The sequence below is a fragment of the Podarcis melisellensis genome, assembly GCF_964234715.1.
Source record: "Podarcis melisellensis genome assembly, chromosome: 12".
Lineage (NCBI taxonomy): Eukaryota > Metazoa > Chordata > Lepidosauria > Squamata > Lacertidae > Podarcis > Podarcis melisellensis.
The window spans coordinates 47,968,656-47,995,855 of record NC_138544.1 but is presented as its reverse complement, the minus strand read 5'-3'; the positions used below and the strand labels follow the sequence as shown (position 1 = coordinate 47,995,855).

The 27,200-nt window shown below is 38.3% G+C and overlaps 1 protein-coding gene and 1 long non-coding RNA gene across 3 annotated transcripts in view; one reads left to right on the top strand and one right to left on the bottom strand.

The window, feature by feature from the left end:
• The window catches only part of UBE3C (ubiquitin protein ligase E3C), a 58,957-nt gene that overhangs the window by 20,770 nt on the left and 10,987 nt on the right, over positions 1 to 27,200 (top strand). For both annotated transcript variants that reach the window (XR_014173289.1, XM_081931539.1), the window contains exons 11-18: positions 5,300 to 5,386; positions 6,609 to 6,766; positions 7,563 to 7,795; positions 15,199 to 15,303; positions 15,908 to 15,995; positions 17,825 to 17,922; positions 19,070 to 19,202; positions 20,286 to 20,533. Coding sequence is in view for 1 of the 2 variants with exons in the window: in XM_081931539.1 (XP_081787665.1) it covers positions 5,300 to 5,386; positions 6,609 to 6,766; positions 7,563 to 7,795; positions 15,199 to 15,303; positions 15,908 to 15,995; positions 17,825 to 17,922; positions 19,070 to 19,202; positions 20,286 to 20,533 (1,150 nt within the window). In the remaining variant the exon portion in view is untranslated. The remainder of the gene's footprint in view (positions 1 to 5,299; positions 5,387 to 6,608; positions 6,767 to 7,562; positions 7,796 to 15,198; positions 15,304 to 15,907; positions 15,996 to 17,824; positions 17,923 to 19,069; positions 19,203 to 20,285; positions 20,534 to 27,200) is intronic.
• Positions 9,728 to 27,200, bottom strand: part of LOC309353410 — a 36,472-nt gene continuing 18,999 nt past the window's right edge. Inside the window, exons 2-6 of the long non-coding RNA XR_014161819.1 lie at positions 23,401 to 23,502; positions 16,386 to 16,565; positions 12,132 to 12,501; positions 10,029 to 11,951; positions 9,728 to 9,794 (exon numbers count right to left, since the gene is read on the bottom strand). This is a non-coding gene — a long non-coding RNA (uncharacterized lncRNA). The remainder of the gene's footprint in view (positions 9,795 to 10,028; positions 11,952 to 12,131; positions 12,502 to 16,385; positions 16,566 to 23,400; positions 23,503 to 27,200) is intronic.

Below are 27,200 nucleotides of genomic sequence, written 5' to 3'. Positions count from 1 at the left end.
GTGTGTGCTGTGAGAAAGCAATAAAGATCAGAGGCAAGCAGTAGCACTGGTCAGTGTCTCTTTTACCTTTGTCTTCAAGTTAGGAGTTAGGAGGATCTGGGGCATGGTCTGAAGGATACAGCAACTTTGCTGAAGCTTAAGAGATCTGGGTCTGGTCTGTTCCTGAGTGGGAAAGTGCCTGGGAGTCCTATGTATGCCATCTGGAGCTCCATGATGGATGAAAGGTGGGATATAAATGTAATAAATAGATGAGAGACATGGAGTATCTGTATGATGGAAGGGCCCAGTTACTATGTGTATTTAAACCCGCCGGAGCCTGTGGACTTCCTCAAAGCACTTCTACTTGAAGCAGGCGGGGGACAGGCAAAGAATCCTGCTTTGTACAGGATCCGCTTGGTGCTGCCTGTCAGCTGATATCATATGTGACATCATCTGATGGATGAGTGGGCGTGGTGTGGGGAAAATGGCCTCACGGGCCGAATTGGACTCCCTGATGGGCCAAAGCTTCCCCACCCCTGTTCTAATTGAGAAAAACAATTTAGCTCAATGTCTACCCAGAAGGAAGTCCCATTGATTTCAGTGAGCCTTACTTCTAGGTAATTGAATATTAGATTGCAGCCATACTCTCCTCCCATGTATATGTCTGTACTGAGAGTACTAGTTCCTTTTAACTGCCTGTTTGATTTTTCAGTAAATGGGAATGTCAGGATAGATTCTAGAATAACTAGGACTATATTATGCTATTGAGTCTATTTCTATGTTGTGTCAGCACTGTGAAGCACCAGGTGTACAGAGAAAAGCAATTTTGGAATAAATTGTGCCTAAAGAAAATGACCATTTGTTCTTAAGCAGTTAGTTCTTACACCTCTAATCCATCTTTGCCAATGTGCTATTGTAGTTAAATAACTGAATGTTTTCATTTCCTATAAAACCCATGTGACTATTTTTTTGTAGTGCTTGCTAATTTCATTTCATCTAGAACTCTCTTCTGGGTTTTTTGCTTTTTTTGGTAAAATTAGTTTGAATTGTCTGCCTTCTAATTGTGTTTCCTGTCTGCTTGTTGCCTGTCAAGATGGGTAGAAATTCAGAATAGACTGAAATTTTCAGAAGTACCAGCCAGAAGTAAAATAATGAATTACTGCTTTTATTCCCGGTTAAATATGGCTATGAGAGATGACTTTGTCCGATGGAATTGTAGACATCCATCTCTCAGCTACTATTTTGTTATGCCTATAATGTTACATTTTTAGTTGGTCAAAGTTAAATGCACACTATATTTCTGCAAAATCAGATATTTGAATTGCTGAATAATTCACAAGTTGTTTGCTGTGTTTTATTTTTCCCAGTTTGGAAGGGAAAAACTTGATTGGTATTTACTGGTTCCATGTTGAGCATGGAAATGTGAGGCATAGGAAGTATGAGCTATGGCTGTGTGCGGCACCTGCTTTGGGTCAGGGCTAGGCTGCAACCATGGGTAGCAGTGGCGTAGCGTGGGTTGTCAGCACCCGGGGTAAGGCAAGTAATTTGCGCTCCCTAACCCGTGGATTTGCGCCCCCTAACCCTAACTCCCAGATGTTGCGCCCGGTGCGGCCGGCCCCCCCTGCACCCCCCACGCTACGCCACTGATGGGTAGCTAGAACCAAATTGAGGCTTGGAAGGGGGGACTCTCAGGAACATTCTGTAGAGGATTCTGGATTTTTCTGTTGACTAGACAAAAACAGATTGAGACTAGTGCAGGGGTGGCTAACCTTTGGCTTTGAAGATGTTGCTGGACTGTGGTTCCCATCATCCCTCACCATTGACTATGCTGTCAGGTGCCATAAGAAAGCTGCAGAGATTGCACACCCTGGTAATGATCTCTTTCAGCTTCTGCCTTCTGGAAGAAGGTATAGGGTTATAAAGACCAGGACTAGCCGCCTGATAAACAGTTTCTACCCAAGTGCAATTCTGGTTCTAAACGCAGCATAAGGAGTCTTTATAGTATATTGTATTTTAAAATGGGGTTTCAGAGTTTTTAGGGGGTTTTGAATGTTTTATGTAGATTTCCAATTTCATTGTTCTGTATGGGACAATGACAATAAAGACATCGTCTATCGTTGATTGGGGTTGATGGAATTTGTTGTACAGCAACAACTGGAAGGACATACAAGGCCTGTAGAGCACATGCTTTGCATGCAAGCAATCCCAGATTTTTTTATTTAAATCAGATTTTTAAAATTTAAATTGGATTTTTAAAATAAAATGTTTTTGGAGGAAAAATCTTTCTAAATATAGTTTTCTATTTGTTACATTATAGTCCAAAGGCTATTCATCAGGAAATAAGATTTGTTTTAAGTTTTTCATGTGTGCTAAAACTCAGTCTAAGGTGGGGTTTTTTAAAAAAAAAAGTTTAACCACATCAGTTAACAAACATGGATACATATGCTGTAATGTTATTGTTTCCGTTAAATAAATTGTTTAAATTGTTATTAAGGAAATGATTATTTTTCTCCTTCCAATAAAGTACACCATCTGGTTGTAAATATTAAGATTATATCTTTTTGTAAAAAAAAAGATTGAAATCAAGTCTTACTGACTAGTGATTTAAATTGTGATTTAATTCGTGGTTTAAATCAATTTGATTTAAATCAAATCCACCCTGATGAGAACTGCTCATCTTCTAACATTAGGCAGATGAGACTCAGGAATATTCACCTTTCTAGTTAGAGAGAACCCATGTTTTCAGAGAAACTGTTCAAGGCACCTCTGGGAAGCAGTTGTGCTTCATGGAAACGTTCTTTGCAAAGTGAAGAACATTTATCAATGTATCGTGAAATTACTATTCTGACCTTGTGTTAAAATCCGCATGCCACACTGCATAAAAATATCTAGAGAGCGTCTTGCTTGTTTGTGCAGGATAGAAGTCCTGGACAGGCATTAGCAGAAAGGCAGCATTTGTTTACAGTTCCTTGCTGGTGTTTCCGAATGGCTCACTTAATCTTATGTAATTGCAGTCACATCTGTTATCTTCTACCTGTAGCACCTTCCAGTTTGAAGGAAGTGTCAAAATGTGTTGCCCTACTGTGGTGACCTTTTATCCAGCTGTATGAGCTTGTCTCATTCTATTGTATTCTCTTCATTAACTTAAATGGTCTCTGTGGGAAACTGGGCCCAATTTATGACCTAGCCAGAAAATCTTGCCTTTAACTAATTAACTTACAGCATCACCTCAGCTAAATAAAGCTTAATGGGTCATTTAATCTCTCCCATTCCAACAGAAATAATTTTACACTTTTTTAATAAAAAGAGAGAAGCCGAGGGTGCACAAGATACCCTTCTGCCAAACACACACAAATCATGTACTCTTTGTGAACAACTAGATGCTTGCTTAGAGAATCTGCAGGATTCACATAAAATTGCTGTGCTTTACCCAACTCTTCCCTTAAACTTAAGAGATGTAAAATAAATAAAGACAAAGCCTTGGAGGCCTTTGGCAGCCCAGTAGTTCAAGCTAAAATTGGATACTTCCTCCTTCCAACTCCCCATTATTTGAAGCGAGTTATCCCATATTTGTTCTATTTAAAATATTTTTATTTTGTTTCTCAGTCAAAGACTCTCACGTTGGCTAATAACATTTTAAAACAATACGTGTATTCAAATTACAACAATTAAAACAAAATACTAAAACTGACTCCATTAGCAGACAGTAATAAAACAGCAGTACAATCAAATGCTACTAAAAGCTAGAGAAAATAAAATATCCTAACAGATAATATGTGTTGGGTGAGATGTGTTAATGTACATAAGTAAATGGGTTATGCTGCTTTACAATTGCTGCCAGAAATGGGAAAAGGCCATTTAAATCTTGTTTTAATTTCATTTGAATTATTTAAGCGTTAATTGTTTATAGAGCTGTGGTTGTAGATAAGGGTGCACTTTGCTGGGAATTTCAAAGCTTTTCCTTTTGGGATTGGTAATAGTAGATGTAGCTTTGGAAGGAATTTGCTGGCTTCCTGGACTCATTTGCCTCTTAGTTGGGTTGGGAAGTGGATCTAAAACTCCACCACCAACTCAGACCATTTTGACAGGTGCCTGGGTCCACCTACCTTTATTTATTTTCAGCTATAATTATTTATTTCAGAATATAATTCAGTGCTTTAAATTTTTAACACCTTTTGCTGTTGCCACTGGGTGAGAGAAAAAGGTCCCAGTGGATGGAAAGGAAGAATTGGTGTGCTCCCAGTTCTTCCTTTTCAGTTCGGCCCTGTAGGAATACCTGTCCTATATCAGGTGAGCACAATTTTGGGGAAACCCCCTATAGACCAAATGGTGAGGCCTGGCAGTCCTAGTTAAGCCTGTGGACCTGAGGTTCTGCATACCTGCCTTAGGGAGATACACATTACAGTTACGGTAAGTGTTACAGGGAGCGGGTGGCGCTGTGGGTAAAACCTCAGTGCCTAGGACTTGCTGATCGTATGGTCGGCGGTTCGAATTCCTACGGCGGGGTGAGCTCCTGTCTTTCGGTCCCAGCTCTTGCCCACCTAGCAGTTCGAAAGCACCCCTAAGTGCAAGTAGCTAAATAGGTACCGCTTTATAGCGGGAAGGTAAACAGCGTTTCCGTGTGCTGCGCTGGTGCTGGCTCGCCAGAGCAGCTTTGTCATGCTGGCCACGTGACCCGGAAGTGTCTCCGGACAGCGCTGGCCCCCGGCCTCTTAAGTGAGATGGGCGCACAACCCTAGAGTCGGACACGACTGGCCCGTACGGGCAGGGGTACCTTTACCTTTTAAGTGTTACAGAACCAAACCATACTAAGACCTTTATTCACTTTCTCAGTGATCTTGGAAATTCCATAGGCTTCTATGGCTTAAGATACGGAAACATGTAGTAGTTCTTGAATATGTGAAACGTCTTTTGCACGGAAGCTCAATGTTTTTGAAAAGTTACAGGAAGGTTATAATTCTGTTGAAGGGTCTTCCCATAATATCACCGTTCACAGCAGCTTTTGTGTAATAAATTGAATACATGTGACTAACTACAACTATAATTTAGAAGGGCCCTGTAATGATTAGTGAAGCATAGAAGAACAGGTTAACAGATCATCTCTGATTACTTGTAGCATGGTAAATGAGTGCTATCGTCATTACATTTGGAAGGCATCTGTACAGTTAACACAGAGATAAAATAAAGTGAGTTGACTAGTGCTGGAAAGAATACCTATTTCAGCATGTTGCTTTGAGATAAATATTGAAGTGAAAGTTGACAAAGATGCTTTTTATTACCCACACGATATTCTTCAACCTATTTTCTTTTTCCTTTTTAGACTTCTGTACAGCTTGGCTTTTAATGCCAGGTTCCTGAGGCATCTTTGGTATTTAATCTCCTCAATGACTACACGAATGATTACTGGGTATGTCATATTCATTAATAATCTAAATGTACCGTAAATGGAGCAGTGTGTGCCAATGCAGAACGAAACGGCGTGTGAGAATAAATTGGGAAGTGTATTGTACTTGGAGACAGCAGGTGCCATCTTAAGAGGCACTGCCTCTTATGTGAGAATGAAGAGGGAGGTTTCCTCTAAAACGATGCCTGCTGTCTTGTTTGCGGGCTTCCCAAAGGCATCTTGTTGGCCACTGAGAACAGGATGGGCTAGATGGGCCTTTGGTATGATTCAACAAGGCTCTTCTTAGTTCTTAACACATCTAGGCATCATCTAAAAACAAAATACACTTTTAAAAAAGCATATTTATATGGATAACTGGGAATGCAGCACAAGGTGAATTTACTCATGTATGCTCTCTTTTCCATACCATGTTGATTATGTGCAAACACATGAATAGGAGTTATGATTTCTTTAATGGGGGGGCAGCCCTTTTACACAGAATTTCACTACTGAGCTAGATATTATTATTGATGAACCAATTTAGCTTACATAAGATGAAATGAAACTATATTTGTTAACCTTACTAGGCCAAAATTTGGTTGCTCATGCTGGCTCTTGATCCTGAAGTTGCATCAGTCTCTATAAGTACTGTGATGCACTGATACACCTATCACGTCTGCCCATCCACCTGGGAATTTAGCTTTGGTTCCCCTCCCCCCCTCAACTTCAGTGCACCTCATTTTTCCAATTAGAACATGCTATTTAAGACTTCTTAATATGAGTGTCTGTACATTCTGGTATGTTAGTGTCTTCTCTGTAGATATTCATAAAATAGCTTTTAACATTTTTAACGCCTGGCTAAGTGACAGAAAATACCTAATGTTCCGTTGGGATATTCAGCTGCGTGATAACCATCCTGAGAATATTATATAAACAGAAACTTGAATGCCAGCATTATTTTATTAGAATCCATATTTAAAGATAAATTATGAATCTTCCACCTTTTAAATATAAGTAAGTTAAATAAATATTTATTTATTTAGTAATTTTGTGTACCTCCCTTCATCCAAAGGCCCAAAAATATTATTTGCAGATTCTAAAAAACATATTTCATCATTTTAAACTTGTTCCGTATTGTGGCATCGGGAAAATAAAAATCACCTCAAGTCCTCCCCCCCACCCCCAGTTCCCAGGTCCTAAGATTAAATTAATGACTGCTCTTCATCTTTTGTTCTGTTCTGTTAAGGTCTATGGTGCCACTCCTTCAGGTGATATCACGTGGCTCACCGATGTCTTTAGAAGATTCTAGTCGGATCATCCCTCTCTTTTATCTTTTTAGTTCCTTGTTTAGTCACTCGCTTATTTCTATACATGATAATGAATTCTTTGGTGATCCTATAGAAGGTAAGAGTATCCTCCTCAACAGCTTATGTCTAGTGAAATATTTCCCCTCAAAACTCATATTGTTGTTATAAACACATGGTCGTGTGTGTGTGTGTATGTGTATTATCCACACACACCCGGGCTGGAAGTGTACAGTATTTCCCAAAATTCTACAAAACTGAGTAACTGTTGGTTGTCTCATTGTTTTGTTGTTGCTATAATTATACCATAATTTTGAAATATTCTCCTGTTGTTTGTCTGTCCCTGCCCTTTAATATCTCTCAGGAGTGGAGGGGAAATGATGCTGAATTTGCTGTGGTTTTATTCAGGCCTGTAGCAACTTACGACTTTCAAGCTGGACAGAACCCATTGGACACACAATAGTCGTCTTCAGGGTGCTTAACCATCCTTTATTTTGGCAATTGAAAGCAGCCAGGCAGTAAAAAGGAGCATTCTGGTGCTTCCCTACATGGTTTGTAGGCTGTGTTGGGCGTTTTGGGTTAGAAGTTGTATGGATCTGGTTAAAAACAAAGTGCCAAACTTGAGTTTTGCAATTGCTGCTAAATTGTCATAGATAAAACAACAGGGAAGGTTTTATTAGACTTGCACTGCTTGTATAAAATTGGCATGCAAAAATGTTAAAACCCAAGCCCTGTACTTATTCTTCTATATTAGAAATGTAGCTAACTCTTAGCTACATTGAAAGCAAAGAGGCATAATTCTAACCAGAGATATTAGCATAGATCCAAAATATCTCCTCCAGTTCTGTCTTGTACTTTGGGTCCAGAGAAATAACTTCTAGTTATGTATTGTCTAGTTGTAGGTCCAAGGCAGTCATCGATGATGCCTTTTACGTTAGAGGAACTGGTAATATTATCACGCTGCCTTCGAGATGCTTGCTTAGGAATCATTAAATTGGCATATCCTGAAACCAAACCAGAAGTTCGTGAAGAATACATTGCAGCATTTAGAAGTGTTGGAGTCACCACAAATACAGAAATGCAACAGTGCATCCAAACAGAACAGAAACGGTGGATTCAGCTCTTTAAGGTATAGTATAGTTTTGATTTATATATAGAACTTCCCTTTTCATGCACTTTAAACATGGAGATAACAGCGGTGATGATGTCTACATATGGAGTTAGCACCTGATTTAATTACAAAGACAGTAAGAGAGATTAGTTTTTTAATTAAAGGGTTTTTTATAGAGCATGTTTCTCCTGATTGTAAATGCTATTGTAAAATAGTATTTCTGGCAGTATATTTTTAATCTAATTGAATTTAAGTGGGATCTTAGAATTGTTAAAACTGCCATTATATCTTGGAACAAGTAGTTTTCTTGAGGAGCTTAGATGCAGAAAGGAGAAGTGATGTAGAAAATGGGTGCTACATTCGTTTCTGATTCAGCTACTGATGTTTATCTGTCAGTTCTTGCAGATGTTGCATATCCATAAATAATGAGTATCCTAGGGTCACCATTGTCCTATGGATGACTACTGGCGTGTTTAGAGCTTATTGCTCTGCTTTCAGACAGTTTGGAACAATGCAGTAAAAAAGACCAAACTGAGTAGGGCTTTAGAGATGGGTCTTTTACAAAAATAGATAACATAAGTTGGTTTTTTATTTTATTTTTAAAAGAAACTATTCTGTTAACACAAGGGTGCGGAACATGGGACATTCCAGATGTTGTTGGACTATGGTTGGCTGGGCTGATGATAGTTGTAGTCTAAGAACATTTGGAGGACATCTGGTTGGGACCCCTTTGTTAGTGAATCAGTAGGGCTAATAATACATTCTTCAGTTTCCCCCTATTTTTGTTTTTTTCTCTGTTGCGACAAACAATCTTGGAGCTATGCCCATGGTCCATACTTCATGTACTGTTTTTTGGGGTGTCTGTATGATCTTAAGCTCCTTTTTGAGTACCATACACATTGCAGAGCCTGGCTGAAAAGCTGTTGTATGGATATCAACCACCTATGGGTGCAGCAAACTAAGACTTTGTTTGCACATCTGTTACAGTGTTTCAGGGAGACGAAATGAATAGTCTTCTACCCAGTCTATTTTTTCTTTCTTTTTGGCAACCCAAGGTTGAACAACACTAAGGAGGTGGGTTAGGAATCAAGAATATAATGGTTGTGCAAGAAAGTGCTTGACTTGCCATGAAATTTCTGCAGCAAACACATATAGTCAGCTAAAATTACTCATTAAAGGAGTGGAAGCAGAAGAAATGCATTTTCCAAATTGAATGCTAGATTTACAGTCGGTTTAATACTGGCGACCTCTCACACACTAATGTTCAGTTCGAGTCATCAGCCGTCCCTTCAGGTCTTTTATCACTGCTTTTGTCAAGCTATCTATTTAATTGAAAGAAGTTAATTGAATGAAAATGATCAACTAAGCTTGTATTAATATTGCTAATGGAACTTTCTTCTTGGCCATGTTTGGAGAAAGATGTCATGCTAGACTTTAGGAAAGGCCCATTAATGCTTGCACTTAACCTGATGGGCTAATTAAGGAATGCTTATTCATTCTACAAGTCTACAATAGCCTCTATCCCGCCCATTTTGCCCGATTTTTACAACACATTTCACTTACGAGCATGAACATTACGGACATTACCAGTGATGAGAGTAACTGATAATGTTTTGATTGTGTTGAATACGGTCCTAATGCATCACTAAAGTTAGAATTTTTGCAGATTGATCTAATATCTGTTTGCACAATTTTATTTAATTAGATGTCCTTTCATTATCCTGTTACATGCTCAGTTTGTTAAGCTGGGCAGAGAGGCCCAACATATGTTTTTGTATGTTATGAAATCATGCCATGTCCTTGTGCTGTGCATCATTACATCCATTTAGCAAACTATCTGGTGTTGAAATCTACAAAAAGAACTGTTTTAACGCTTATGTAGAGTTGTTAAAATTTGGAAAGATTCCAGGGGGTCTTGATAATTAATACAATACAATAATTAATAAATACAATAATTGTACAAAGAAAAGCAAGTTGCAGAATAATGTTCACCAGAGAAGAAATACCGTATTTTTTGCTCTATAAGCTCTCCATCCTAAAAAGTAAGGGGAAATGTGTGTGCGTCTTATGGAGCGAATGCAGGCTGCACAGCTATCCCAGAAGCCAGAACAGCAAGAGGGATGGCTGCTTTCGCTGCACAGCGATCCCTCTTGTTATTCTGGCTTCTGAGATTCAGAATATTTTTTTCTTGTTTTCCTCCTCCAAAAACTAGGTACATCTTATGGAGTGAAAAATACGGTACATATAATACATTTCTCTTAATCTGTGTGTATTCTGTGCCTTTAAAAATAGAACTGCACAAGATACACCTCTGTGGCCAAGGAATGGAAACACGTGGCCCTCCAGATCTGACTCCCATCATCCCTGAACATACCCCATGGCTGATGGGAGATTGAGTCCAACATCTGGAGGGCTACAGGTTTCCCATCCCTTTTGCCCAATGCAAAAATGATAGAATCTCAGCTGGTTAAAGCAGAGTGCTGATAACGCCAAGATTGCAGGTTAGATCCCTGTATGTGACAGCTGTGTATTCCTGCATTTAAGGAGGTTGGATTAGATGATCCTTGGCTTCCCTTCCAACTCTATGATCTATATGTCAGATATAACATAGACCCAACCCATTATAATTTCACTTCTATCGTGTTCTGTGAATGTAGGAGTCTATGATAAACAAATTGAATGAGATTTGTAGAATATAATCAGTAGGCCTAAAGGTTTCAAGTCCTGCATTTTTGCATGAGATTCAATTTTTCGCACAAAAGTTGTAGTGGGTGATGCTCTCACCAATAATCAAATAACCCATCACAAAAAAAATAATCCTATTACCTAGACATACATGCACAGTTCAATCTTTCTCTTTGAAATCTGCCCCAAGAAGGGAAGAAATCTGTGTCTCACTCAAGCAATGTGCATTCCTGCTTCTAATGTACAGTAGTAACTTCTTACTTAAAGGAACCAGTTTGCAACAAATTTACCCTTCCTTTGGTGCCAAAGGGCAGCTGAAAGAGAGGGGTTGTAGGTGCCACTTCAAAACAAATAGTTTTATCCTTGTTTGCATGCTTCTGCTGTTGACAAACCTGACTTATCCTTAGTTTTCACCCTCCCAGAATTTTTTTAATGAAAAATTGGATACAAACCTATTGAAGTAACCAAGTTTATGAATTTGTTTTGTTTCTATCAAAAAACCAAAATGTTTTCCCCATATTCTAGTTCTAAATGTTTTCCAAGCTCAAGAGATTCCTAAAACAATTGTTAAAAACAACAGAACCTTACTTAAGAGAATAATTTTTAAAGTTACACTGTTACATTTAGTTTTAGTTTCTGAATAAAGAGGGGACAAGATAGAAATTTAGATAATTATTAGGCATGGTATGGAGAAAGTGGATAGAGAATTATCCCCGTCTCTCCCCACCCCAATATAATAGGGCCCCGATCTAGGGCCCAAGATCACCCCATGAAGCTGGTTTGTAGAAGATTCAGGTCAGATAAAAGGAAGTGCAGCACATAGGAATTCATTCCACAGGCTGACAACATGGGTGGCATTAAAAGGGGATGAGACAAATTAATGGAGGATAAGGCAATCAACAGCCAGGCACTACTTCTATAATCATACACTGCATGCTTCTGAATACTAAATTCAGACGGATTCAAATTACAAGAAGATTTTGCCTAGATGTTAGGATTAACTTTTTGACAGTGTTAGAAACTGAGATATGAAAGCTAAGAGCTAAATGGCACTTTAAACCTAGGTTATGGGCGCAGCAACTGAATGTCTAGGCGCATCTTTTTAATAACAAGAATACAAGGCTTGAAAATGAATGAACGGCAGCTAAAATATGTTCATTTTTCACATGGTCTAGGCCTTCCCCTGCCCACCCCTCTAATATTCTTAAGAGGGTCTCTTCTCCAGTCTTCAGAGAGTGGCTGGAAGTGGGGAGGCAGAAAAAGGTCCTCCTTTCCTTCCACTCTGCAGTTTTAATCTGAAATCTTAGGCACAGTCCTGCGCCCAGAGCTCAGAAACTGCTCGCGCTAATGAAATTCCCTGTGGCAAGATGCTCCTAGAACAATGGGTGTTTCAAACACTGTTTTGACAGTAAGAGCTGCATAGTAGGGGGTTGGACTAGATGACTCGTTGGGTCCCTTCCAACTCTACAATTCTGATTCTTCATCCTGCCTTTGCACTTCCCATCAGTGGCGTAGCGTGGGTTGTCAGCAAGGCAAGTAATTTGCGCCCCCTGCAGTGAGAGAGAGAGTGAGCTAGCCAGGTAGGGGCATAGAGCTGCGAGTGCGAGCGCGCCCCCCCCCACGATGTTGCGCCCGGTGCGGCCGGCCCCCCCTGCACCCCCCATGCTACGCCACTGCTTCCCATGGGCTTTTAATTGGTCATTGTGAGAAAAGGGATGTTGGACAAGAATAGATAGGCCTCTGGTGTGATTCAGCAGGGCTCTTTATGTTCTTGCCTCTTTTTAGAGTAAAGAATGGTTCCCTTTTGTAAACCCCCCCCCCCCGCTCTGGTGTGTTTCTGAGCAGGCTTGTAGGAAATTGGCCACCCACCCCCTCAAAAGAAGAAGAAGCCCTAAAGGCTATTTCTGCCTCAGATTCATTTCTTTGAATGTCTTTCAGATTACTTCCCTCCGTGCTTGAAAGGTTTCACATGCAATATCTCATGACGTTTGCAATCAGGGCCTAATGGAATCAGTGCTTGAGTGACCAACTTGGCTAACCTGCATTGAATTTTACAAAGGGCAAAAAGTGGTGGAAAAGATTCTGCATAATGATACAGATCTCCTAATGGTCCCCCCACCAGTAGTTTTCTAACCTGTAAAAAGTTCACTTAATAAACCAGGTCATTAAAAAAAATATCTTCAGTATGTGGAAAGGAAACCTTTTTGATTGTCCATTAAGTTCTTTTGCTCCTTTTGGCATCTGCCCACTAATGCACCAGCTGAAACATTATTGAAGTAATTACATTTTTTAAAATAAAAAAACCCCTATTGGCTCATAGTGCCATACATCTACTGTGCTGCTTTCAAACTTGATATAACTGCATGGGAAGGGAAGGGATTTTGTTTAGTCTTATAAATTAAAGATGAGTGTCTTAAAATGTTCAATTATGATCTGGGTCTTGGATCATCATATGCATTCTTGGATCTTGTGAATATCACAAGGAAGAGAATATGTAACATCTCTTTTCTAGCATTATTCTTTTCCCTACCTCCAATAATCACCTGTGATCTAGCACTGGTAACTGTTGGAGGAACTGGATATTTACCTAGGTGTGAATTTCTTTTATGGTCACAAATCACCTGATGTATGAGATAAATCAACAGGCAAGGTCAACTAAGCCAGTTAGTTACTCTGGCAATGACCCAGTGTTTAAGTCATGTCAGCTCATTAGTCAGTCAATCTGTCCATGAGTTGGAGTTTGTGTTGTGTCTTGAAGGTGGAGCAACAGAGATATTTTATGCTAGTATGTATCTGTATCTGTATCTGTAGAGCCAAAAAGCTGTATGTATATATGAACACCTAGACTGTATTACTAAAGCCTTATCTTTTACAGCCGTAAACTATTTTGCATTTTAAGCTGCCTCTGGGTGGTGCCTGGAACTGTGGGGCAACTACTTCTATGTGGGTATCTTACTCAGATCTCCTGCCTCCTGAAACTTTGTCCTTATATCATAAGGAGTAGATACTGGCTTGTTCAAATGTAAAACCTTTACAACAGTGAGCTGCAGCAAGCCTTGGTCTTGTACACTTCCATCTCCTCCTTGGGTGCATTTGTAAAGAGGAGTTAAGAAATACTCAGTTCCATTTTGAAATAACTGCCGCTTGTTGTGACATCTGAAGTGTACAAACTGGTTAATCTTAACTATGGCCTATTCCAACAAACTATAGTAAAGGTTACCCACAGTTTATCTGGGTTCAGATGTCATAACAAACAACAGTTAATCTGAAATGGAAGCAATACTTTGCTGAGCCTTACTGTGGGTCATTCTTATAATACGGAACCATGGTTTAGCAGTATATCCGAATACAGCCACTATTTAGACAAGTTAGTGCAAAATGAGGCAGTGCAATTGTTGTCAGGAATGAGAGTCTGTCAGAATATTATACTTGTGCTTAAAGATTGGCACTGGCTACCTGTTGGCTACTAGGCTGAGTTACTATAGGTACAAAAGGCTCTTAATTGTTTGGGACCAGATTACTTAATAGATCACCTTACCCCGTACATACTGATGCGATCACTTTGATCTGTGAAACTTGTGCCATGTCTACATTTGCAAGGAGTAATTCCCTTAATGTGGCAGCACCTGTCTTTTGGGCAATTGCCATGACTGTACTGTTTTAGATGTTTGTGGAAAACTTTTCTGTTTCAACTAGCCTATCCAGACATGTAATTTTGTTTCATCTGCTCTTAAATCTGTTTTAGATGTTTTATTGTATGTGGTTGTTTTTATGTTTTAAATTTGTTTTTAAATGCTTTATTTATTTATTCATTCATTTATTTTTTTAGTGTGTGTTTTCTGCCCAGAGAATGGCAGGATGTAAATTTAAGTTAATAAATGGTACAATTGGGTATTCTATTCTAAATTATGTTAAATGAAAACAATTTTGTTTCCTTGACTTTCCTCGAAATCCTTTTTTTTTTTTACCGTATTTTTCGCACCATAGGACGCACTTTTCCCCCTCCAAAAATGAAGGGGAAATGTGTGTGCGTCCTATGGTGCGAATGCAGGCTTTCGCTGAAGCCTGGAGAGTGAGAGGGGTCGGTGCGCACCAACCCCTCATGCTCTCCAGGCTTCGCACACCTCTCCGCAAGCAGCAGGAGCCCAGCGCTGGGCTCCCGCTGCTTGCGGAGAGGTGCCTGCATGCCGAAGCCTGGGCGCGCTGAGCTCAGCGCGTCCAGGCTTCGCGGACCTCTCCGCAAGCAGCGGGAGCGTTCCCGCTGCTTGCGGAGAGGTGCCTGCATGCCGAAGCCTGGGCGCGCTGAGCTCAGCGCGTCCAGGCTTCGCGGAACTCTCCGCAAGCAGCGGGAGCGCTCCCGCTGCTTGCGGAGAGCTGCCTGTTTGAGGGCTGGGGTCGGGGGAAGCTCTAGCTTCCCCCGCCCCAGCCCCGCACCTGGGGGGAAAATAATTTTTTCCCCTTTATTTCCCCCCCAAAAAACTGGGTGCGCCCTATGGTCCGGTGCGCCCTATGGTGCGAAAAATACGGTACATATTGAGAGATTTCAGTTATTTTGATGAAGAAGTAATTTAAAGTAAATTATCTAATGAAATGCAGCCAAATATTTGATTACTTAATCATGTCTCTTAAGAACAAAAATACTGTAACATTGTATATTTTAAAACATTGCTTCTTTGTCTGTGGTATTCTGAAAAGGACAAAGTTACAATCTATATTGATATATTTCTGCCATCCAGGTAATCACTAACTTGGTGAAAATGTTGAAATCTAGAGATACAAGAAGGAATTTCTGTCCACCAAACCACTGGCTTTCAGAACAGGAGAACATTAGAGCAGATAAGGTAATACAGATGTGGCTGTTTTAAAAAACTCTTTCATTCTTTTAAAATCAAACAGATTTTAATTCAGTACAGATTTTAATTCAGTTTCCTTTTAAAATCAAACTCCTGGTATTAATAATCACATATGTACTTTAGTACAATTCTGGTGTGCAGGTGTTCTCTTGACTCCTTGAAGCATTTGGCATGTTTACGTCACTTGTTCTCAGTTCTCTATTTGTGATATATTTGGCATGTCCTATGCATGTTTACTAAGAATAAAGTTGCACTAAGTTCAGTGGTACATACTTGGGAATAATTTTGTGTAGGATTGTAGCATTAATACACAAGGTATTTATCATATTCCCTGATAAACTTGTGATGCCTTGCTCTGTTGCCCAGTGGTAGAATTAATCAGAATTTAGGAATTTGGAGCGGTGTTTTGAGTTGAGCATTATTTTAATACATGGTGTCTGTTTTCCTAGACCATGGTTTGCTGTATCCTAACAGAGCTGTATGTCATTTGAAACTCTGTTTCTGATAATGATAATGATTAAACTGCAGGAAATACTTTTGTCTTAAGGTTTTGACATGAAATATTTAACTATTATATTTAATAAACAACTAGGTTACACAGCTTTATGTGCCATCAGCCAGGCATGTATGGAGAGTGAGAAGAATGGGAAGAATAGGACCTCTGCAGTCTACTCTAGATGGTAAGACAATATTGCTTTGCCTCGGAAACTGAAGATGTTGCATCTTTTCTTTCTTTTAATAAATTGAGAGCCTGTTTCTGGAATGTGAGCTTTCCCAATCTGTTGATACAGCATTTAAGAGAATTTGTCCTCCAGTCACAATGCAGTTCATTGGCAATAGCATGCTTCTGAATTGTAGTTGCTGGGAAACAATACATTGTGCTCATGTCCTCTTTGGGGCTTCCCCAAATATCTGGTTGGCCACTGTGGGACAACTAGACAGGATGCTGGACTAGATAAACCCTTGGTTTGATGAAGTAGGATTTTTCCTACATTCATGCCAGCAGTTGTTAATATACCAACAGCTAAATTTTACCTAGACAATTGATGGTACCCACTAAAGACCAGTACCTTTTTACATGGCCAGTTGGTAGGTACTTGAAATTCCACTGTGTTTGATGTCCTCTTATCTGTGCAACTGATAGATTTGCATCCAAAATCAGTTTTCTCTGCCTGTTCACTTTAATTTCTTGATGAAATAAAGGCTTAATCTTCCATAGGTTGTTCCTCTACCTTTCTTGACTGAATGCCCTTGAAATGAAAAAAGATGTGATCAACATGATTGTGTGAAGAAGGGCACATAACAGTGTGTTTATGATTTGTTTAATCCCACTTGACTCCATATGGGCTAGAATCAATTAGTGTGAAAGAACCACTGACTCACATATGGCTATGTTTATTTGTGCTTTTTCATTTACTTAAATGGCAAGCTCTTGAGTTCTAAATGTCTTGTGTATTGATGACTCCATCCCATATTTCTCTTTAAAGATGGAAACGTTGATGGGGCAATGTAGATAAAATTGACTAATTGACCAGAATAATTGAACTGCTGAAGTTAGATAGTGGTTTACCTTTGCTGTACATGCACTTTGTTTTAAAACGCTTTTAACCCTTAGCTTAATAGATAGCATACGTTGACTGTAATTAAAACTGTTTACTGAAAGTTAGGAAAACACTCATTCCAAGGGCTTACAATATTGGTATTTGCCAAAAATTCCCAGCTCTGTTTCTGTTGCACTAAATAGGCACTCTTAATAGCTCTAGTTAAAAATAGCTTGAGGAGCTCAAAAGTATAGTATCTGTTACTGCTGATGCTTGCTATTGAAAGGCCAGCTAGTCACTACTACCCTGCAAACAGATGATGATGAATTGCTTCTGCTTTAATACTCAAGTCATACATACCCAGTCTTCCAATAATTTTTACCATTCCTGCAGACAGTGTCTGCCTGTGCTTGGGAATAGATCTTTCATCATTTACTCAGATAACTAAAATTTTGTACTTTTTTTGTTTGAGGAGTTTTCAGTTCCAACCAAATTGGTTTGCCTTTGTCCACATGAACGTTTATATGAGGTGTACAGTTTAACACAGACTACACCTCTTCTGTTCCAGTGACTATAGCCAGGACTCAGTTAGGGCTATACAATCAAGTGTGTGCATTTGTATACCTGGTGGGACTTCCTACAGTTTCATTTCTGAACTACAGCGTCTCACTTTGCATTGGAGACCATTCCCAGTATCCTTTGAGTTTGGGAACTACGTGTTGAGTGGCACAAAGTATGTGGATGGTTCAGTAGGAAGAAATGCCACCAAGTGTAAGTATATGAGCAGTAACTCCCCACACAAGTATTTGGATCTCAGTTTATCATTGCTTTATACAGTCAGCAAGCTTGGCTCTCTGTATGGAGTGGTGTCTTTACCATCCAGAGAAGAATGGAAAAGTAGTATATTGTATTGTGCACTAAAACTGAGCTCTCTCTCCCTCTCCCTCTCTGACTTTCAATTTAAAAAGTGGGGTTGGATCCAGCACCTCTTTCCGTGTCTGAGGAACGACAACTTGCAATATTGACTGAGCTACCTTTTGTGGTTCCTTTTGAAGAAAGAGTAAAGGTACATCATCTCTTTAAGTATTGTACTTTTGATAGTTAGCATAAAGCAATGTATTTGCTAAATACGGAATCTTGCTACATGATTTGTAAAGGACCCTGTTCTGCAACACAGAAATAGGCGATCTTTCTGGGTGATCCTATCATTCCAGATGCCATTTTAAAATCACAAGTGAGTGGTGGCATGGTTCAAAGGTTCTTCAGTTTTAGTGCCTCTGTCTTAAAGCGGCTGGGGATGTTTGTATGTGCCTCGAGGTGTGATATTTTCTTTTTTAAATCCTAGATGTGCCAAAGCTATTCTTCGCACCTCCTCTCCCAGCCTCACATAATGAAGGTGTTTTGGACTTCAGCTTTCATTAGTGTGCCTAATGCTCACAGACGATGGGAATTGTGGCCCAAAACACCTGCAGGGCAGCAGGTTGGGGAAAGTTGCCTTATGTGATCACAGCTGTGTATGCCTTGCTGGTGTTGAACAGTCATTTGTTGTTCTGGTTGCAAAGGATGGGCAACACTAGAGAAACAAAGTCCAAAGCAGTGTTATATTTCAGAATGGGGAGTGCCTTTTGGGGGATGGGGTAGGGCGATCCTGACCTCGACCTATAATTTAGTTATAACTTTGAAAATCATCAGCCCTTTGAAGTATACCACAAAGTCCCTATTGTTTAAAGGGCTGTCTTCATCTTCTTAGTTTAAAAAAACTGTAATAACTTTCTAAGGTTCTTTTGTTGACTCTACAGCTTTCAGCTAATTAGCAAACTGAATTCCCAGAATTGTGCTGCCATCAATGTGTGCTAGTCCTATCAAGGAAATGAAAGATAGTTTCATGGGAGAAATAAATCACTGTTTCCCAAAAGGACAATGATAAATGGAGGGGAAACGTGTTGTTTCGCTTTGGTGCAAGACTTGCAAGTGGTACAGAACAGAATTATAACTTGAAACTTGCATTCGTCAAGTTTCTTAATGCAGGCATAATACTTTTTTAAACTATTCCCTATACTAACAGTTTACACACATTAACAAACTCTCCAGTATATTATCATTAAACACAGTTTTGAAAGCAAGCTGGAATGTTGTGAAATTGTGGGATATTGAAAATCCATATTTAAATGGGATTACTTTTTCTCTCCCTTTTATTACTCGATTTATACAAGATATTTCAAAGGCTGATCTATGCTGACAAACAAGAGGTTCAAGGAGAAGGCCCATTTCTGGATGGAATTAATGTCACTATCAGGAGAAATTATATTTATGAAGATGCGTACGACAAACTTTCCCCTGAAAATGGTAATGTGTTTTTAAATTAATGCTCAAATAAGTTCATAGTAATAAAATCACTTGCCTTGGGAACTATAAAAATATGAGCTATATACTATTTTCTTGCATGAAAAGCTTACATCCAGATTGTGAGCCAATTTGGTTAGTGCACCATATGAAGATGAATAATTTTCTACCTCGGAATTCCATCTATCCATCTATCTATCTATCTATCTATCTATCTATCTATCTATCTATCTATCTATCTATCTATCTCCACCGGGCACTTGTGAAGCTATGTTCTATTTTGGGATTTTAAAAAAGCTTTTTAAAAATAAAAATAAAAAAGCCTGTTGCACATTAATTTTGCCTAGATTTCTTCAATGTGTTGCCTGTTTTTTCACATGTTGTGAGTGGATATTTGTACTTTCAGTAGGATTTCAAACATTTAATTTGTGAACAGCTTACTGGTGGATAGACTATTGTAAGTTGAAAGAGCTCATGATCTGAATAAAAGCAGGCAGTTTTGCTTCATCTTTCAAGGTGAACATTTGGTGGTGAAGCTGTACTTGCTTTCTAATTAAGGGCAGAACCATTGTAGAAATGTTAAGTTCAGCGAGCAATAAACACAGAGGGGCTTCATTCAGTCGTTGAGTTCCAGAAATAAACCCTGTAAGTCTTAAGATGGAGTCATCTGATGGGAGTTATCTAGCAGCACCTTACAGGGGCGCAGGTTCCTCATCACTTATTTAGAACAACTTGTCCTGAAGAAAGCCTGAACCAAATGCACCTTTAATTTTTGTTTAAGTGGAACTGCAATTGTTTTATAACATTAGGCATGTCAATAAGGTCAACAGACTTCATAACATGTTTTAAAGGGGCTACTTTACCCATCAGTGGATTTTTTGGAAAAAAGAACCAACATGAGGGAATCCATTACATTGGGACAATATTGATGAGTTTTAGCTCATGAACTTTTAGATTGCATATTTTATTAACCCTTTAGGCACACCACTGTATGGTATTTCTTCAGAAAGTTGTTTTTAAATGCATGCATGTGTAAAGAGTTGTGCATTTGCAAATTCTTACATAACTTGTTTTCTCTTTTTCTAGAACCAGATTTGAAAAAACGAATTCGTGTCCATTTACTTAATGCCCATGGTCTAGATGAAGCCGGTATTGATGGGGGTGGAATATTCAGAGAATTTCTGAACGAACTGCTTAAATCAGGATTTAACCCTAACCAAGGTTTTTTTAAGACCACCAATGAAGGACTGCTTTACCCTAATCCTGCCGCACACATGCTCATTGGAGAGTCATATGCAAGGCACTACTATTTCCTTGGGAGGATGCTTGGAAAGGTAAAAATAAATAAAATTGCAGATATGTGTGAATAGGAGCTGCTTGTGTAGTATATGAGATAGAAGTGGATTTTTAATGGAATGTTTTCAGAAATGGAAAGTACTTGGGAAACAATAATAGGTTTGTATCCATTTCCTTTGCCCTTTCTATGAAGAGAAGGGTGTCTTCATTTTGATCATGTGTTACATTTGCTTTAACAATATTGATAGCTAAATGTGCACAGCTGTATTCTTCATGCTTGACATTCTTACCACTTAATGCTCTATGTTTTAAGTGAAAAGATACACACACCATTTTTGGCTAACACATTTTCCAAGCTGAATCGCCTTCACACACAAAATTAACAAGACTTCCTTAGCAGGTTATAGATTATGAAGTCTGAATAATCACTAATAATTAGCTGTACCCAGGTGCAGAAACACCCTTTAACTGGCATGTTTGGAAAGCTGATGAATTCAGTAGCAAGATAAGGCACGGTTTTACTATTTGGTCCCTGCCAGTATTGTGGTTTTAGTTAAATTCTTCAGTTTTATAAAAATGCTTACCTTTTATCCATTTCCAAATAATTTCTGAAATGCTGCAGTTGTTTAGTCTTTGTATAAATAAACTGCATGCCAGTTCTTATTTGTATAAATAAAAAATGCAGAGTGTTGCTGCTAAGAGCTCTATTTATATGACAGTGTTATCAGAAAACAAATACATTAACATTGAATGATTTACCTATATTCTGTGTAGCCAGCCATTCAGTGGTAATCACCTAGTATATTTTAGTTAGTGTTGAATACTTCTTACTCCAAATATTTTTAATCCTCCCAAACGTTTATTATTAAATAAAATAAAGAGCATAAAGAAATACTACTACCGGAGAATGAAAGCAGCATAGGGTAGGACATTATCATTGATCTTGTTCTAAAATATTACAAAAATACCCATTTCACCATAAACATGGCTTATATGTATTCTTTTGTAATAAGTTATCTTAATCATAGTTACTATGGATCAAATTTTCTCAACTCATGCAGATATCCATTTTTTTAAAACTCTCTTGTTCCAGTTCTGTCTTGAATAAATTACATTAGATCCCTGGCAATTTATAATAATACACATTAAAAGCTCTTCATTGTGGTAGTTGCAATTTTGAAAGAATATTACCCCCTCCAAATATCTTTGAACTATAGATGCTTTATATCACAGTACTAACCATGTCCACTAAGAAGCAAGTCCTATTGAATTCAGTGGGGCTTTCTCCTAGGTAAGAAAGGTTAGGATTGCAGCTGTAACTACTTAGGAATACCACATTTATAGAACAATCCTATGCACTTCTACTTGAAATAAGTCATATTCAGTTCAGTGAGGCTTACTTTTAGTTATGGAGGGTATAAGGTAATCGATTCATTGGCTCAATAAATCACTTTAAAACATTTTGATAGACTAATATTGATCAAAGAGGCAGCAGATTTTGAAAATAAATACAGGTTGAACTTTCAGGTGGCAACAGAAACAGTATGAAACTGCAGGGAATATCTTAAGGTGATGGCAACTACAGCAGAACCAAGTGAAAATGTTGAGTTACTGTTTCAGAACTGTTTCACTTGCATGCTTTTCTTCCAGTTTTTAAAAAATCATTTGCCTGAAACTCATATGTTTAAGTATGGCTGCAATCCCAATTCACTTACCTGGGGAGTAAGCCTAATTGAATCTAGTGCTTTGGAGCAGAGAGCCAGTGTGGTGTAGTGGTTAAGAGCGGTAGTCTCGTAATCTGGGGAACCGGGTTCGCATTTTCGCTCCTCCACATGCAGCTGCTGGGTGACCTTGGGATAGTCACACTTCTCTGAAGTCTCTCAGCCCCACTCACCTCACAAAGTGTTTGTTGTGGGGGAGGAAGGGAAAGGAGAATGTTAGCCGCTTTGAGACTCCTTAAAGGGAGTGAAAGGCGGGATATCAAATCCAAACTACTACTACTACTACTACTCTTCTTCTTTTTCTTCTCCTTCTTCTTCTTCTTCTTCTTCTTCTTCTTCTTCTTCTTCTTCTTCTTCTTCTTCTTCTTCTTCTTCTCAACTTCCAAGAACTTCATGGGAGACACAAATTCTAGAGGGAAGGTTTTCTCCAGTACCACATTTCCACCATAGGAAAAGCATGTTGAACTTTCATGTCATGCAGTTGATGAGGGACCAGGTGATTTGCTAGAAAACTAGACACTCCTAAGGGGAACAGGAGCAGATCAGATATCTGAGCCTACTCTATGCTTTGAAGAACTCCTAGGTTGGCTCTATCCTTCTTTATCGTCGCCTCAAATAGATGTCAAAGAAAAACTAGAATTTTTTTGGTAATCTTTTTAAGTCTCCTAAAATAATTTTTAAAAATGTCATTAAGTAAACTGCCATTAAGTAAACTTCTACTTTGGTTGTTTGGGCCTTTTTATTCAATATGTTAATATCACAAATAAATGTGGTCTTTGAATAATTTCAAAATAGTATGAATTTCCTAATGATTCAGTAGTATAAGAACTCAGTATTGTTCAACAGATTTTAAAAATTCCCTAACTTATTTTTGAAATGGTTTTAACATAACTAATATGCTTGTCTTCCCTATACCAGTTCCTTTCACATAACCAATTATCTTTTCATTACAAATGGCTAAACTTAGTACCAGCATTTATAAATATGTGTCCAGCACTAAAGGACTACTAAAAGTGTGGTATTTTAACACTAAATCTTTGAAAGGGAAAAGATTGTATTGATTGATTGTGATATTTATTGGGTCATAATGTATTTAAATTTTCTTTAATGCATATGTTAGTGATTGTTTACTGTGATAAAGTGCAGAAAGGTCTCTGCAAGCAATTCGACATGGAAAGAATTACCTCATGTCAGTGGTCACTTCTCAATTAAAAGTTCCATTAGCAGATGATTCCAGCTTCTGGTTTGTGTACTGATTGCATTTTATAGCTCCTAAATCAGGCTTCCTAGACAGGGAATAAATAAACAGTTAAAGTATGTGGTAATGGCATCCTGATCTTCTTTTGCCTTTGGAAACACCTAGGTCCATTTAAGTCAATTAAGTTCAGAATATTTAGTGGAATAAATTGTCATGTTTGAACTCTTACTGAAAATGAGTACTCTGCTGATTTGAAGATATTGATTCCTCTCAATACGTGTTCCCACCACATGGATTAATTATAATTACCTCTGCCCACTTCTTGTTTTTTTTAAACAAATGCTTCATATAGAAAAGTTATACTTCTTGCTGGTAATTTTATTCTTCATGAACTTGCAACAGGATAATTCTTTTGAACAAACTAATTCTGGGACACCCGTGCGCTTAAGGGCCTGTGGCTATCCGTGCAGAGTGGCAAAAATGCTTCCTTAATGCGGATCATTATAGTAAATTGTAGTCTTGTGATTCTTGTTCTGTGCACAGAAACAGATGTGCAGATGTGTGAAATACGACTTTGAAACTTCTGCTTGGAAGATAAGCGCAAGTCCTCCCATATCCGTTTGTAGTTTTGGTTCTCTGTAAAAATGACTATGGAAGATGCTGGGGGAGTAGCAACAGCAATTAGTATGATTATTGTAAAAATGTTTAGCAGCAAATCTGTGTAATTTAAATACCAGAGGCCCATAACGTTATTCTGTGTGTCTATTATAATAGAAATACATAGCTATTTTTTCTGTTTGATATGTGTGAGCAATAGTTTCTTTCAGTGTAAAAGAGTAAATTAATCATTCAGGGGATCGTGAATTTGATGAAAGGAGCAATAAATGAAATAAATACTGAGGATTGTATACAATGTCTGTGTCAGCTGAAGGCAGTTTCTACGACTGTCTTTTTCTGTTCCCACACCCACCCCTGAACAGTGGGGCCATGCCATATGGGGTCTGCAGTGTGGTTGTGGTTGTTGTGGAATTCACATGAAATTAAGTGGAGCACCATTGGGTCAAGATCCCCGCATCTGCTTTCAGGTGATTCTCCTTCCCACTGCAGTGCCATATGACACCCTTCCCTTCAGTCTGTGGTTCTGGAGAGGGGTTTGAGGGGTTGAGAGAGCTGCTGGCAGAAGAGGAAGGGGGGAGTAGAAAAGTTGGCTGCACAGTTTTCCACTTGTACAACCATTGAATATAAGTATGGGTGTTTAAGTAAAAGGATGTAATACATTGGGGAAAATGTGTTGGAGACTGGACAAAAAAGTATGATTTAACAAACAAGTAAAATAGAATGTTTTATGTTAGTATTGCAATTTTTTTAAACTGTAGAAATACTAAGTTTGTCTTAATATTATGTTTTATATTAAATCTGAACATTAGGTCGCTGGGGCTGTAGAAGGAGGCCATATTAGGGGAATAGTTAAGAAAAAATAAAATAAAAAGTCTGTAAAATGATACAGTGGATGCATTTGAATGTCTACATTAAATCACAACTTAGCAAGACACGACTGAGTTTCAGCAGACCTCAGACTTGCATGCTTCTTCTCCCATGTGGCCATAATGAGTTCAGAAGCAACCATCTTAGCTTAACAGCATTTTGCACGCTTAAGAAAAATCGCTACCAAGAGCTTCCAAACTTTTCTTCCTGGCTGCATGGGAGAAGGAGCAGGGAGTACTCAAGCCTGATGTATTTTTAGTTTTTTAATTTGAAAATGAAGGACCAAGGTGAGCTTGGCTTGATCAAGAAACCCCAGAAGTCTGGGCATGTGTGCACCTACTGCAATGTGTGGCTTATTATATTTTGCCATGTAGAAAGAGAAGAGCTTAACTGTGACTAACTTATCAAAGAACTGCTATACATTTCGCAGATGCCTATTTTAAAAACTTAGCTTTTACACTAATTGGAATATTAACTATTCATCTCACCTTGTTTATACAATGAATGTTTCTTTTGTCTTTTATATTTGGAGAAACTTGGCTATGGGAAACTGTGCCATCTTGATTATAATTTTAATTAAACACAATCAAGGTGGCCTAAAAATGTTTTATATAGTTTTTAGATTAAGTTATAAATGTTTGCTGTGCAGCTACCTGAAGATTGATAGATCTGCATTTGAAAAGCATTATTTTTATATTGATTCTTAATGTAGTAAATTACTAAAGTTATTTGGCAGCAAACAGAAATGGCCTGTGATGTTGTTCACATTTATTCTCCTGATAGCACCACAATTTGCATTAATTGCATTGCTAGTGCACTCACTTATATTAAAAGGCTTCTACGATAATTAATCCTTTTTATTTCAAATCATTTTGGCACAATTTCCAGCAATAAACACTCATAAAAGACAGACACTTGAAAAATAACATGCAGGTTCTTTCAATATACCTATTGCTATTTTCCCTTGACAAGGAGTTATTGATAGGCTTCTAGGAGCCAGTGTTAACATGTGGCTAAGAATTAAGACCCATATGAAAAATGGTAAGTGGATTATTTTGCATAAAAAATAGACAGTTCTTGAATCTGTGTAATTAACCTGTGTTTAGAAAATACCTTGATTTATGCCTACATTTGTATTTCAGTTGCATACATTATGGAAATTTAATTTATAATCCATTTAGCTGATGTGATCATAGTGTTTAGGGCCATCATTTATTAGTGCTTGTATATTAAATGCTTTAAATGCCTAAACCTGACTTGTGTTGGGGGTGGGGAGGGGGAAAATATATATAAGGATGCAGAAGTATTTGGTGAGTCAGTGATTAAATTCAGCTTCAGATTTCAGGTAGCTTTGATATATTTACCAAAGTTGTGGAGTGTGTGTGTCTGTTACTAATTCAGAATAGCAAACTGTGACCATACAGATTGCAAATTAATGATTTACACTTGAAGTTTACTTTTTCAGCTACACAAAGAAAGGTTTCAGTTTTCATCCCTTTCCTAAAAATGCCTCCTTGGCTTTGATCTTGTTATTCATACATTCTTGGGGCTAAACTGTCACACAGTGTTTTGTGTGAAGGTATTTTGATGGGGCATCATTAGGAGATTGGTGCTTTTTACTTCTCTTTGTGGTTCTGTAAATTTTTCTTGACCCTGAATACAGAAAGTTTATGAAGATTTGCATTTGGAAATAGAAGGAAGGAGCCCCTTTGTGCTCATATACATGCTGTTAATGAGAGTAATTATGGCAGCTCATCCAAGAGCAGAAACCTAAATACCTAGAATGGAGGAATATAGGATATAGAGCTAATTACAAATGAAACAAACAAACCTAGAGTAGCACAATCTGCAGCTTCCAGTATTTAATTGAAAGCTGTTATTACCTATCACTTTATGGGCAGATAGATAGGCACATCATTCTGAATGTCTAGGTGAAAGCACTATATGTCTACCATTGATAAATAGGGTGGCACATAATTCAGTTTAATACTATAACAGCCAGTAAATGCATTGGAATTAAGGACTTAGCATATAGAGCATGGGGTTGGTGTTTGCCTATCCAAAAACCTGGTGAGGTATGGAAAAGAAAGGCCATTATATTTTAAGGGCCAAAAAACATTCTAGCAGTGAATTGACCGAGTGACCCAAGGACATTGTTTCACTTGTAGGAGAACTTGAATTTGAAGCTGCTAGATAGCAGCAGTGGTGCAGACTTCATTTTGAAGACTTTTTATAACTTCGATTTTAATGCATTATCGGTAGATAGCACACTGATTTTTAAGAAATGTGCCACCTTTCTGT